At 43.1% G+C, this 12644-nt stretch overlaps 1 protein-coding gene across 1 annotated transcript; it reads right to left on the bottom strand.

Moving 5' to 3' along the window:
* Positions 1-3634: 3634 nt before the first annotated feature.
* Positions 3635-4759, bottom strand: LOC142552404 (uncharacterized). The gene is made up of 2 exons (XM_075662180.1): positions 4556-4759; positions 3635-4048 (listed from the first exon to the last, which is right to left on the bottom strand). Exons 1-2 carry the CDS (start codon positions 4757-4759, stop codon positions 3635-3637), a joined length of 618 nt encoding a protein of 205 aa, XP_075518295.1.
* Positions 4760-12644: the final 7885 nt, after the last annotated feature.

The raw sequence follows: 12644 nt of genomic DNA, 5'->3' as shown, positions 1-12644 counted from the left end.
CTCACCCTCAGCTTATTTTCACTTTCACCATTTCATATCTTCCGATATCTTCTCTGGCGACGCGCTCTTTTACTCCGGCGATTTCTCTGTTGCTATCCATCTGCCACCGTCTCTACTTCGTAAGTTCCTCTCACCTCCTCTCCTTTTTTCATCATGTCCGATTCTACTTCTTCTACTTCTGGTAAAAACGTTAAGGGTCAGTCGGAGGATAACTCCCCGACTCATTCTGAAAACTCCGTTCACATTCCCATAGGTATCCCCATTCCTTCCTCCTGACTTCTTTCAAAATAACGAACAACCAAAGCCTCTTTTTCCCAACTTACTAGCCCCCAGGGCAAAGGGAAAGATAAAGTTACGGGGCCATTGTGATTTTCTACTGTAACTTCCACCCTCCGTCCGGGAAGTTCTGATGATGTTAGGCTCTCAGGCTCAATCCCTTCTACTTACAAAATAATAATTCCCGAGCCCAATGATCACCCGGATACTCCTTCTCCCGGCTTCCACCCTTTTTTCATAGAACAACTCAGAAGTGGACTCCAGTTCCTAGTTCATTATTTCTTAGAAGGAATTGCCCGGTTCTTCGGGCTCCCGATTAGTCATCTACATCCCAACGCCTTTAGGATTATGGCGGCTACTTTTATTTTATTTCATATGAAAAATATCCCAATCAATTCTTCCATTTTCCATTATTTCTACTCTTGTCGTTTTAATGACGGGTTCTTTTCTTTCATGGCCCGGATGCATTACCGATTTTTGACAGACATCCCTTCCTCTCTGAAGGGATGGAAAACAAAATTTTTCTTTCTTCAACTCCCGACTCCTCTTACCTGCTCGACAGGCTTCTTGTCCTCGATGCCTGAGCAGCCTGAATTATCCCGAGATTTCAAACTGCTTCCCCCTTTTACTTACGCCCGGGATGCCTTGGAAGGCCAGTCATTTCTATCATCTGTGCTGATCGGGGGGTACAATCTGGTTCACTACGGGATAGGGCCCCGCCCTCAAGACCCTGTGGACCAGATCATAGATGAATTTGGTCAGGCTGGGCCACAGGCTAATAACTTGTATTTTATTTTTCTAACTCCCAACTTTGGCGCAGTAGAAGAAGAAATGATCAAGGCCAGTCTCCTCGAAGCAGCTGCCAAGAAAAAGGCCGAACAGAAACAAGCTCTGGCAGAGAAGAGTGCCCGGGAAGCCCAAGAGCAAGAAGAACACCGGGCTTGGGCAGAGGCTGAGGCCTGGGAAGAGACTGTCCCCTCTAGAGAAGAGATCGTTTCTCTGGTTAGCAAAGAGGACACGGCTCCTCTAAACCATCGAAAGAGGAAGGCTCTGATGGAACCACTCCTTGAGACAATGATTCTAGAGGAATAGCCCGAGGTATCTGCCCGAGCACCCCCTCTTCCCGGCTCATCTACTGGCCCTACTCTGCAGGGTGAAGCTCCCTTGGTTCTACCAAACCTTTTTGGTGATGAAGTATCCATGGATCTGACCAAAATGATTCGAGGTCTCCTTCTTCCCGAGGAGGTTGAACATCTCAAGGGACTTTACCCCAACCAGAAGCTCTACGAGGGTTTTTCCCGATCCTTCTCTGTAAGTTCTTTATCTCTTGCCCCCCCCCCTTTTTTTTTAATATATACATATATATATATACCACCAATCTAACCTTTTTTTTGAATTGCAAGGCTTGCAGATACTGATATCTGCTTATGGACAAGTGGCTGTGGCAGCCAAGAGAGCAAATTACCAGGCCTCCACAGCCCGGAAAATGCATGACAAGCTTCAGGAGGAATTGAGCCGAGTGAAGGAGATCCATGAGCATGTCCTGACCCGGGAAAAAGCTAGCTGGAAAGAGCAAGTGGACTTGGCCGAAACCCAATCAGAGTTGGAGTCATCCCGCAAGGAGTTTGATGACAACTCAGAGACTGCTAGGCTAGAAGTGCATGCTGCCAGGGAAGAAGCAGCATCCTCCCGGGCCCGAGCTGACGAGATGCAAGCGGCTATGGATCTCCTGAAATCTTCCCAAGAAGAAAAGATGGCTCAGTTTTTTATGTCCCGGGATTTCAAGAAGATGGTGGCTGATAAGGCCTTTGTCTACTTTGACTTGGGCTTCAACAAATTCATGTAGCAGTTCCAAGAAGCCGGCCTCGTTCCTCCTGATCAAGAAGATTTCCCGGACTTGATGAAGGCTGCCGCTTGCATCCTGGAAGATGAGGAGGAAGAAAATAAACAGAACCCCCAGGTAGATTAGGATTTTACTTTCTTCTCGGGCTTCTGGGCACCTTGTAAATTTTCTTTTGTTTTTAATGAAATGTTTTTCCTTCCTCTCTTTCTTGCATTCGATTAGATGGGTGAACTTTTCAAATATCCATTTTTTAACACTTTTACCAAGAACCCTTTAAACATATAGTCGGGGCACGAGTCCTCAAGCTTATAGATAACTGAGGTATAGATCCATGGACCTAATGGATTACCAGGGTAGGGGTCTCCGGGTCAGGGTATGGGTCCCCAGACTTAATGGATGACCGGGATACGGGTCCCTGGACTTAATGGATGACCGAGATACGGGTCCCCGGGCTAGGGTACGGGTCCCTGGACTTAGTAGATGACCGGGATATGGGTCCTCGGGCCAGGGTACGGGTCCCTGGACTTAATGGATGATCGGGGTACGGGTCCCCGGGCCAGGGTACGGGTCTTCGGACTTAATGGATGACCCGGGTACGAGTCTCCGGGCAGGATACGGGTCCAGGGACTTAGTAGATAACCGGGGTACGGATCCCAGGGCCAAAGTACGGGTCCCTGGACTTAGTAGATAACCGGGGTACAGGTCCCCGGGCCAGGGTACGGGTCCCTGGACTTAGTAGATAACCGGGGTATGGGTCCCTGTTCTTAATAGATATTTTTTTGAACAATTTCATTATTAGATGCACAAATAATACATACAACAACCGGACTTTAAACATAGTATTTCTCATGCATTCCATGGTCTCTTAAAGATGTGTCCCTGAAAATCTTATAGATAATAAGCTGCTCCTGGGCTGACTCTCTGAATTATCTTGAATGATCCTTCCCAACGAGCTTCTAACTTCCCCACATCACCTACTAGCTTTACTTTCTTCATAACTAGGTCCCCGATCTGGAAATCTCACGTTCGAACATGTTTATTATACGATTTCATAACCCTTCTCCGATAGGCTTCCATTCGGATGGGTGCTTGATCCCTTCTTTCTTCAACCAGATTAAGTTAAATGGCCCGGATCTGATCATTGTTACTCGGGTAAGATTCCACCCGAGCAGAAGATTGTCAAATTTCCACAAGTAAGACTGCTTCCGAGCCATAGACTAAACTATGAGGAATTTCCCGAGTAGCTGTTCGAGGTGTAGTTCGATACGCCCATAGTACACTCGGTAGTTCTTCAACCCAGTCTCTTCCATTTTCATGAAGTCGGGCTTTTAATGCTTGCACAATGATCATATTGGTTACCTCAGTTTGGTCATTGGCTTGTGGGTAATCTACTGAGGTGAAAAACTGGGTGATCTTCATTTCTTGGCATCAAGACATAATTTTCTTTCCTTAGAATTGTCTCCCATTGTTTGAAATCAATCTCCTAGGGATACCAAATATGCAAACAATATTTTTTCAGAGAAATTTCATCACCTCTTTCTCAGTAGTTTTGGCCAAAGGTTCCGATTTCACCCATTTAGAGAAATAATCGACAGCAACCAGAAGAAATTTCTTCTGAGTCCGAGCTACAGGAAAAGTGCCCACAATATCCATGCCCCATTGATCAAAGGGGCATGAGGCTGAGATCGGTTGCATGCCCCTGGTTGGGTTGTGTTGAAATGTGGAATGATACTGACAGCTTTTACATGTTTGAACAATTTGAGCAGCATCTTGATTTATTCGGGGCCACCAGAATCCGGCTAGTATTGTTTCTCGAGCCAGGGCAGTTCCACCGAGATGTTCGCCACAGCATCCCTCATGGATTTTTTGGAGGACATATTCCCCTTCATTTTCTGCTAAGCATTTGAGAAAGGGGCCTGGTATGATCTCCTATATAAAACATTATTTAAAAGAGGGAACTTGGGTGCTTGCTTCTTGATCTTTAAAGCTTGAGTCCGGTCTTTTGGGAGCTTCTCATGAATTATATATTCGATCAAAGGGGTCATCCATGAATTTTTTCGGGCTGTTGGCACATTTTCATCAATTGAGAGAACCAACCAGGTAAAACATAAGACTTCCCGGGTGCTTATGTCTGACATGGAAGCGGCTAACTTGGCTAAGGCATCAGCCTCCCCATTTTCTTCCCTGGGAATTTGTTCGATGCTCTAATCAGTTAAGGACGCTGCCCGTGCTGTGATGAGCCCCAGATATTTGAGCATTTTTTTCATTTTTGGCCTCGTATGTTCCTTTTATCTGCTGGGCGACCAATTGAGAATCAGAGTAAATAATGACCCGGGAAGCTCCGACTTCCCGGGCGGCTTGTAGTCCTGCCACAAGAGCTTCATACTAAGCTTCATTGTTGGTGACTTGGGAGTCGATCCTCAGTGCTAATTTTACCTTTTCTCCTGATGGAGCAATCAAAACCACTCCGACCCCACGTCCTGACAGATTCGAAGCCCCATCAACAAAAACTCTCCATACTTCTTTCTCTTCTGGTTGAATCATTTCGATCAGGAAATCCGTTAATGCTTGGGCATTTATAGCAACCCGGGGTTTGTACTCGATGTCGTATTCCTCGAGCTCTACTGTCCACTTGACCATCCTCCCCGAGACCTCAGAGTGTGTCATGATTCGCCCCAGTGGGGAGTTGGTAAGTACCACAATTTGATGTCAGAGAAAATATGGTCTTAGTTTCCGGGTAGTCATTACTAGAGCCAGGACTATTTTTTCCACTTCACTGTACTTTAACTCTGCCCCTCTGAGGGCATGACTGACATAATAAACTGGCTTTTGGTCGGTCCCTTTTTCTGGGATAAGTACAGAGCTAACAGCATATTATGTAGCGGACAAATAGACCCACAACTTTTCCCCGGGCTCAGGCTTTACCAGGACGAGTATCTCGGACAAAGGTTTTTTTAAATCTTGAGAAGTCTGCTCACACTTTTCATCTCATCCAAACTTTTGTGCTTTTCTCAGGACTTGAAAAAATGGATAACTTCTGTGGGCAGACCGAGAAATGAATCGAGATAGGGCAGCAATTCTCCCGGTTAACTTTTGCACTTCCCGGATAGATTGAGGGGAAGGCATGTCAAGCATTGCTTTAATCTTCTCCGGGTTTACTTCAATTTCCCGATCTGTTACAAGAAAACCCAAGAATTTTCCACTGCTTACCCCGAAAACACATTTGGCCGGGTTGAGCTTTATTCCATATTGCTTCAGGGTGGCAAAGGACTCGTCCAAATCAGCAACAAAGCAAGAGACTTCCCGGGTCTTGATTAGAATGTCATATACATAGACTTCTACATTCCTACCCATCTGCTTCTGAAAAACATGATTCATCAAACGCTGGTACGTGGCCCCGGCATTCTTCAATCCAAAGGGCACAACCACATCGCAGAAAGTGCCTCTAGAAGTGATAAAAGTAGCTTTATCTTGATCTTCCCGGTCTAAGGGGATTTGGTGGTACCCCTAATAAGCATCCATAAAGCTCAATAATTCGAACTCGGAGATTGAGTCCACCAATTGATCAATCAGGGGAAGTGGGTAGCAATTTTTAGGACAAGATTTATTTAAATGCCGAAAGTCTACGCACATTCTCCATTTCCCGATATCTTTTGGAACAAGGACCACATACGAGAGCCAAGTATGGAATTGTACCTCCCAAATATGGCCGGCCCGCAACAACTCTTCCACCTGCTCATCAATGACTTTGTCCTTCTCGGAACCAAAATGCATTTTCTTCTGCTTCACAGGCTCGGATCCCGGGATAATATTCAATTTCTGCTCAGCCACATGAGGCGAGATCCCGACTAATTCCTGCTGAGAGCAAGCGAAAACATTGATGTTAGCTTTTAAAAAATTTAAGAGAATTACTCGGGTGGAAGCATTAAGGTCTTGGGCCACCCAGATATGTTTCCCTGGCTCAACCTCCACCGCTTGTTGTTCTTCCTCCGCAACAAAATGCACCTCCATTTCCCCGGCCACCTCCTCTGCTCGACTTACTTTCTCCCCCTTGTCTTCCTTCCTTGCCCTCTTTTGGTCCACCCGGACAGTTTCCCCATAACACCTCCGGGAGGAAGGTTGATCTCCTCTGACTTCCCCGACTCGTCCTCGTACTGGAAATTTCATTTTCTGATGGAAATTGGAGGTCACAGCTCTCATCTCGTTCATAGCTGGCCTCACAAGGATAATGTTATATGAAGATGGGGCATCCACCACTGTAAAGACTGTCATGACCGTCTTTCGCAAATCTCCAGTTCCTAGAGCTAATGGCAATGTTATTTCCCCTTCTGGATATACAGCATGACCCGCGAAACCAAACAAGGCAGTCTCAACCGCCTCCAACTGGTATTCATATAAATCCATTTGAATCAAGGCCTCTTTGAAGATAACATTGACAGACCTGCCATTATCAACGAAAACTCTTAATACATCATAATTGGCAACCCGGGCTTGAATGACAAGAGCGTCATTATGAGGTAAACTGACTACTTGAGATCTTCCGGGCTAAAACTTATGACTGGCTCATTCTTCCCCTTCCCATCAATTTCTAGACACTCTCTCCTACTTCTCGCCTTCCGAGCTTGGTTGGAATTTCCATCCGTAGATCCTCTTGAAATAAATTTTTATTACTCCTCAAATTGGGGAGGAGTCTCTCTTTTCTGGTTGTCTGTTTCTCCTCTCCCGGGAGCTTCCCTCTTCTCTTCTTGTAGAACCCGAAAATCAGATTACGTATAAACCATGCATAAGTTATATTATTTAAATTAAAAATGAATTTTTATGAAAATATGAAGTGTTTTATTTATTTTAAAAAGTAGATGTTTAGTTTCACCTTTTCAGGATAGATACGCGAGGCCAGACCAGAGTTTGGAAATTTGAGATACATTAATAATAAGACAAATATTCCTAAATTTAATTTAAGTCAAGAAATAATTTAATTTGAAGAAAAAGAATGTTTTAGGATTTATTAAATTAATGGGAGTCAAATTAGTAAATAAATTCTATTAGGTTCAATATTTAATTAAAGTTTAAGTAAAATGTGTAAACAATTGGGGATGAACTGATATAGGGTAAATATATTCAAGAAATTAAACATAGCATTTAAACATTTAAATTGAGGTCATGTATGCCATGCAAAAGTTCTAAGCAAGATGCTAAACTAAATTAATTTGTTAATGCATTAAAATAAATATAATGATGGTTTAAAATCTTAAACAATTAAAATGCAAGGTTTAAATAAAAATATACAATGCAAATTAATAATAATGACCAACATTTAAAATATTTCGAAGATTGATAACTCTCCATTCAAACTATCTCTAATTACACTTCATGGTGTATTCATGTCCTATTCTAATTCTCTAATTAGTAGGAAATTTAAATGCAATAAAGCACCTCATTTCTCCCCAACTAATTACCTAGCAAATGAATGAGACCATGCAGCAAAGAAATGAGAAAAAAACCAACGGCAATAAGGAGTGAAGGAGAAGCAATTCAAACCTCATTCAAATTTACCACTAAATGATTTTATAGTGCATTCACTTCCTACGTTTAATCTCCATGATGATGGGTAATACATACACCATAACTAACATTAATCCTTCCTCAACAAGATCCAAACAAACTAGCGTGAATCACAGCAAGAAAAAGATGAGTAACATCGGCCAGCAAGGGGGAAGGGAAACCACTTCAAACCCATTCAAATTCTCACTTGTAACTCCCCCCTTAATGCACTTCAAGACCCCTTTAACACCTCCTTTATCATACACCTTCATCCCTAACATCAACTACACCCTTACCTTCGAAATATCATAAAAGAACATCAGCTAAAAATCGTGCAGCAGCAGCTGAATTAGAAAGAAGGAAGCCAACTCTGATCCCGTCGCGTCGTATTGTCGTTTTGATTTGTTTTCTTCAAAACAAATTTCCAGGCATGTCTATGTTGTTTCTTTGCTCTTCAATCAAGTCATAATAAGTATTTAAAATCAGTATATGTTCAGGATTCAAGTGACAAAACGAAATATGACAGCAACTTATTCAAAAAAAAAAAAACTCAAACCTGCTTCTCGGCTTTTGATGAGGCTTCACGTTTTCTGAAATTTTGTTGGTTTCATGAGTTGTTTCGGTTCCAGGCTTCCAAGGCGGCTTCTAGGCATAAATTAGAATGTGTTAGAGTGTCTTTGATTCATTTGTTTCAGTCCATGTACGCACAAGAACAGAAATGACAGCAATCTTCCCACAAGTGCAGAAATGGGTCACGGTTTGACCATTTGAGTGGCTAAGGTGTGTGTTCGAATTTTGGCTGTCCTAGGGACGGTAGCCATGGTTAGAACCCTCACTTATCATGTCTAGGACATGACCAAATCGTTCTTTCACTTTCTAATTCACAGATCCATTCAAGATATCACAGCAACTACACAAGGGCACATCGGTTCCTTCACTTTTTCGTGTGAGTGTGTTTCGGTTTTTGAGTGGTTGTATGGATGATGGTTGGCTCCTAGCCCATAGCCATGGTTCATACAACTCTCCATCATGTCTAGATTGAGCCATGGTCGATCAAATGGCCCTTGGAATGAGATAAGACAGTAAAATATGTCATTACAAGACACTCCCTCCCAAGCGGAGCTCTCGGCTTGTAGCTGTTCTTGTTCTAAGTACTGTCTTGGGTTGTGGTTGGCTTCTAGCCCTTAGCCATGGTCCAAGTCATGCCTTAGGATGTTGATAAGAGTCCTTGAGCGGTGGTTTAAGCCATTAGTCAATAAATTTCAGAGTTACACCTCAAATACACAAGCTGCTCCGGCTGTAATTTTACAGCAACTTTCTGTTCGGTTTTGAGGTTGTTTTGAGTCCTTGGTTAGCTTTTAGCCCGTGACCTTGGACTGGACAGTACCTAAATGAGCTAGGAAAGTCATGTTTTTGGCCGTTCGTGATTTGGTCGAGTTTAGAGGTCGTACGAGAATTTACGGCGAAAGGTGCCAAAATGACTCTCGAAAGAGTGTTTTATGTTTTTGGATTCCTTTCACCTATTTTCGTGTTTTACAGTTATTATGCATATTTTTCAGTATGTTTGGGGTATTTTTAATCATGGTTAAACGTCGATTTAATGTTTGTTCGGGCTGGTACGAAGCCATGGTTAGTTAAAAATCAAGTTGTTGGTCCGAATCGTCTCGTTTTTGGTTCTATGGTTAAGCTTTTGTCAAGTTAAGATTTATTTCATGTGTCACATATTAGTAGTAAGTCGCAGCAAGCCTGGGAACTATCCAACTCATCCGAAAAAAAAATAATAGGGTTATAATTATATTACGATCATAAAAATATAAAATGTTTATTTTTGAGATATATGCGATATGACTTGTTGCCACCTTATGCTTATGAGTTTGGAAGTCGGTAGGAACAACCGAGGACCTCTCCGCCCGGTGACTTACGACCGATTTATGATTATGTATGGGTAAGGACATCCAGTCCAAGGGCTGTGATTGATCTCTACCGCCCAGTATACTGTGGTTTAGTCTGATCAGGCGCTTACGTTATGTTATGGGCCACTTGCTTAGAAAAATTATCTCTACTAGAAAATTATGATATGACATGACATAGCTCTATTGAGCAAAGCTTTTACGTATGATTTTCAGATATGCACATAGATATAATTATTCATGATACGATTTTCACCATACGCTTTACGATACTTTATTTTTAATTTGCATGCGATTTTATGATATATTTACTTGTTATTCACGATATACACATGTTGAGTCTTTAGACTCACTAGACTTGATTGTTGTAGGTACTGATGAGGTCGAGACGGAGGGCGTAGACCTGTGAGCAATCTTGTGGCAGCAGTAGTAAACCCGAGGACCTCATGTTTTAGTTTATGCACCTGTTATCTTTCAAACTCGATTTAATATGTTGGATTATTTTTAAATTGTTGTTTGAAATATTACGTTGACTTCCGCTGTTATTTTTAAAGTTCAAATTATTTACATGTTTATTTTATAAATGAGGCAAGTTATTTATTTATTTAGAAAAATTTTAATAATTCCGCAAAATTATGAATACGAAATACGGGCCTTTACAGTTGGTATCAGAGCCTATGATCTTGTAAAGGGTTGTACTACTACTGCTCTCGGGAAGCTCATGAAGTCACGTCTTCGGTCTGTAAGTTTTTTGATTACACATTTCGTTTAAAGCATGAAATATTTTTACATCATGATTGCATGAAATTTTTTATGTCAAGATTATGATTGTGCAGTATTTATTAAAAAAAATAATTGAATTATGCATGTTGGTTACATATGGGTTATAATGATGGAACAACATGCCTCCAAGACGCCGTGTTGGACGCCCGAGAGGTGATGATGAGCGCCGTCATGAGGACGGTGAGAATCAGAGACAAGGGGAGAACGAGGAGAGAGATTTACCACCACCCCCTCCACCAGACATGAATGCCCAGATGCTAGCTGGGATGACTCAGTTCTTCGCACAGTTCGCGGGGAACAATGCAGTGGGAGCCAGACAGACGGGACTGGAGGCTATCTATGAGCGGTTCATGAAGATGCGACCAAAGGAGTTCTTAGGGACGTCCGATCCTATGGCTGCTGAGGGATGGATTAAGTCCCTTGAGGTTATTTTTGAGTTCATGGGGCTCGAAGATGGAGACAGGGTTCGTTGTGCGACTTATCTGTTGGGAGGAGACGCTCGCCTGTGGTGGGAAGGAGCATCTGTGGCTTTGGATTTGACTACTTTGAGCTGGGCGCGCTTCACAGAGGTATTCTATTCTAAATATTTTACTGAAGAGGTGCGTTCGAGGTTGACCACGGAGTTCATGACCCTGAGGCAGGGAGACTTGACTGTTACAGAGTTCATCGGTAAGTTCGAGAGGGGATGTCATTTTGTACCCCTAATTGCTAATGATGCTGGAACTAAATTGAGACATTTTCTGAATGGCCTGCGGCCGATCTTACGCCATGATGTTAGGGTGGCTGGCCCTACTACCTATGACGTTGCTGTTTCCAGAGCTCTAGCTGCAGAGCAGGACCAGCAGGATATTGAGCGTGATCGCCAGGGTAAACGACCATTTCAGGCACCACACCGTCCCTCTCAGCCGCAGCACCAGAATAAGAGACAGTTCCACAGTCCACCCAGGAACAGAGGGCCGCAGCAGCAACAGCAGAGACGAGCAGTCCCGAGGACAGTGGAGTACCCAGTCTGTGCCAAGTGCTCACGTCGTCATGCTTGGACTTGTATGTATGGTTCGGGAAAGTGTTCCAAATGTGGTAGTACCGACCACATATTGAAGAATTGCCCTCAGAAGAATCTGCCTACCCAAGGCAGAGTTTTTGCTCTACATGCTGCGGAGACTAATCCGGAGACGATGCTCATGACAGGTATCCTAAATCCTTAAGTTGTATTTGAAGTTTAATGTTTTGGAATAAGACTTTAAACTTAGAATTTATGATAGGATTGCATGCTCTAATCAGTGTTATTTACGAGAATTTAGGCTAGAAGAACTTTGACCTTTGCATGTCTATAAGCATAGTTCTTGTAAAACTATTGGGTTTAGCATAATATTCCAATCTTTCAGGGAGAATTTTTATAGCCGGTTCAGCTACGAAAGCCTTGATCGATTCAGGGGCTACTCATTCGTTCATTTCGGAAACCTTTGCAAATTCTCTCAAGATCAAATCAATTGGGCTAGACATAGCGTATTCAGTAGCATTGCCTTCTGGAGAGGAGATGACAGCTACTAATGTGATCCAAGATATAGACCTTGAACTTCATGGTAATCTTGTGTATGCGGATCTGATCGTTCTGCCGATACCGAAATTTGATATAATTCTGGTTGTAACGATCCATTACAGGCCCAGTGGACCGCCCATACGGCCCACTGCCCCGATCGATCCAAGGCTATCCCGATCTTGGGCTCTGCTCTATGGGCCTTGGCCCATCTATGGAACTCTTTCCCTCACGGGCTTTCCATAGGCATCGTACGGGTTACTCGTAGAACTCTTCAGCCCATGCACTGAAGCTTGTGCTTCCCAGGATCGAATCTAAGACCACATGGATATATAGGTACTTAGCACGACTGGCTATTGAAGAACCGAGTTTTGATTGACTTCCAACAGAGATCTGTTCTAGTCCGACCGCCTGGGATGGAACAATTCTTATTCGAGCCAGACAGGTATTTTAATTTACTGCGTATGATATCTTGTGCCCAGGCTAGGAAGCTCATTCATCGAGGGTGCCGAACATTTTTAGCTACTCTTGTATCTGTTCCCGAGAAGCCCAAACAGTCAGCATCCGATGTTCCTATTGTCCGGGACTTTCTAGATGTTTTATCTGATGACGTCTCTGGTTTACCACCGGTGCGAGAGGTGGAATTTTCTATTGAGCTTATGCCAGGTACCACACCGATATCGAAAGCCCCATACCGATTAGCACCGACAGAGATGGCAGAACTCAAGAAACAGATTCAGGAACTTCTTGACAA

The sequence above is a fragment of the Primulina tabacum genome, chromosome 7 (assembly GCF_025594145.1).
Source record: "Primulina tabacum isolate GXHZ01 chromosome 7, ASM2559414v2, whole genome shotgun sequence".
In the NCBI taxonomy this organism is placed as follows: domain Eukaryota; kingdom Viridiplantae; phylum Streptophyta; class Magnoliopsida; order Lamiales; family Gesneriaceae; genus Primulina; species Primulina tabacum.
This window is presented reverse-complemented; position numbering and strand designations above follow the sequence as displayed.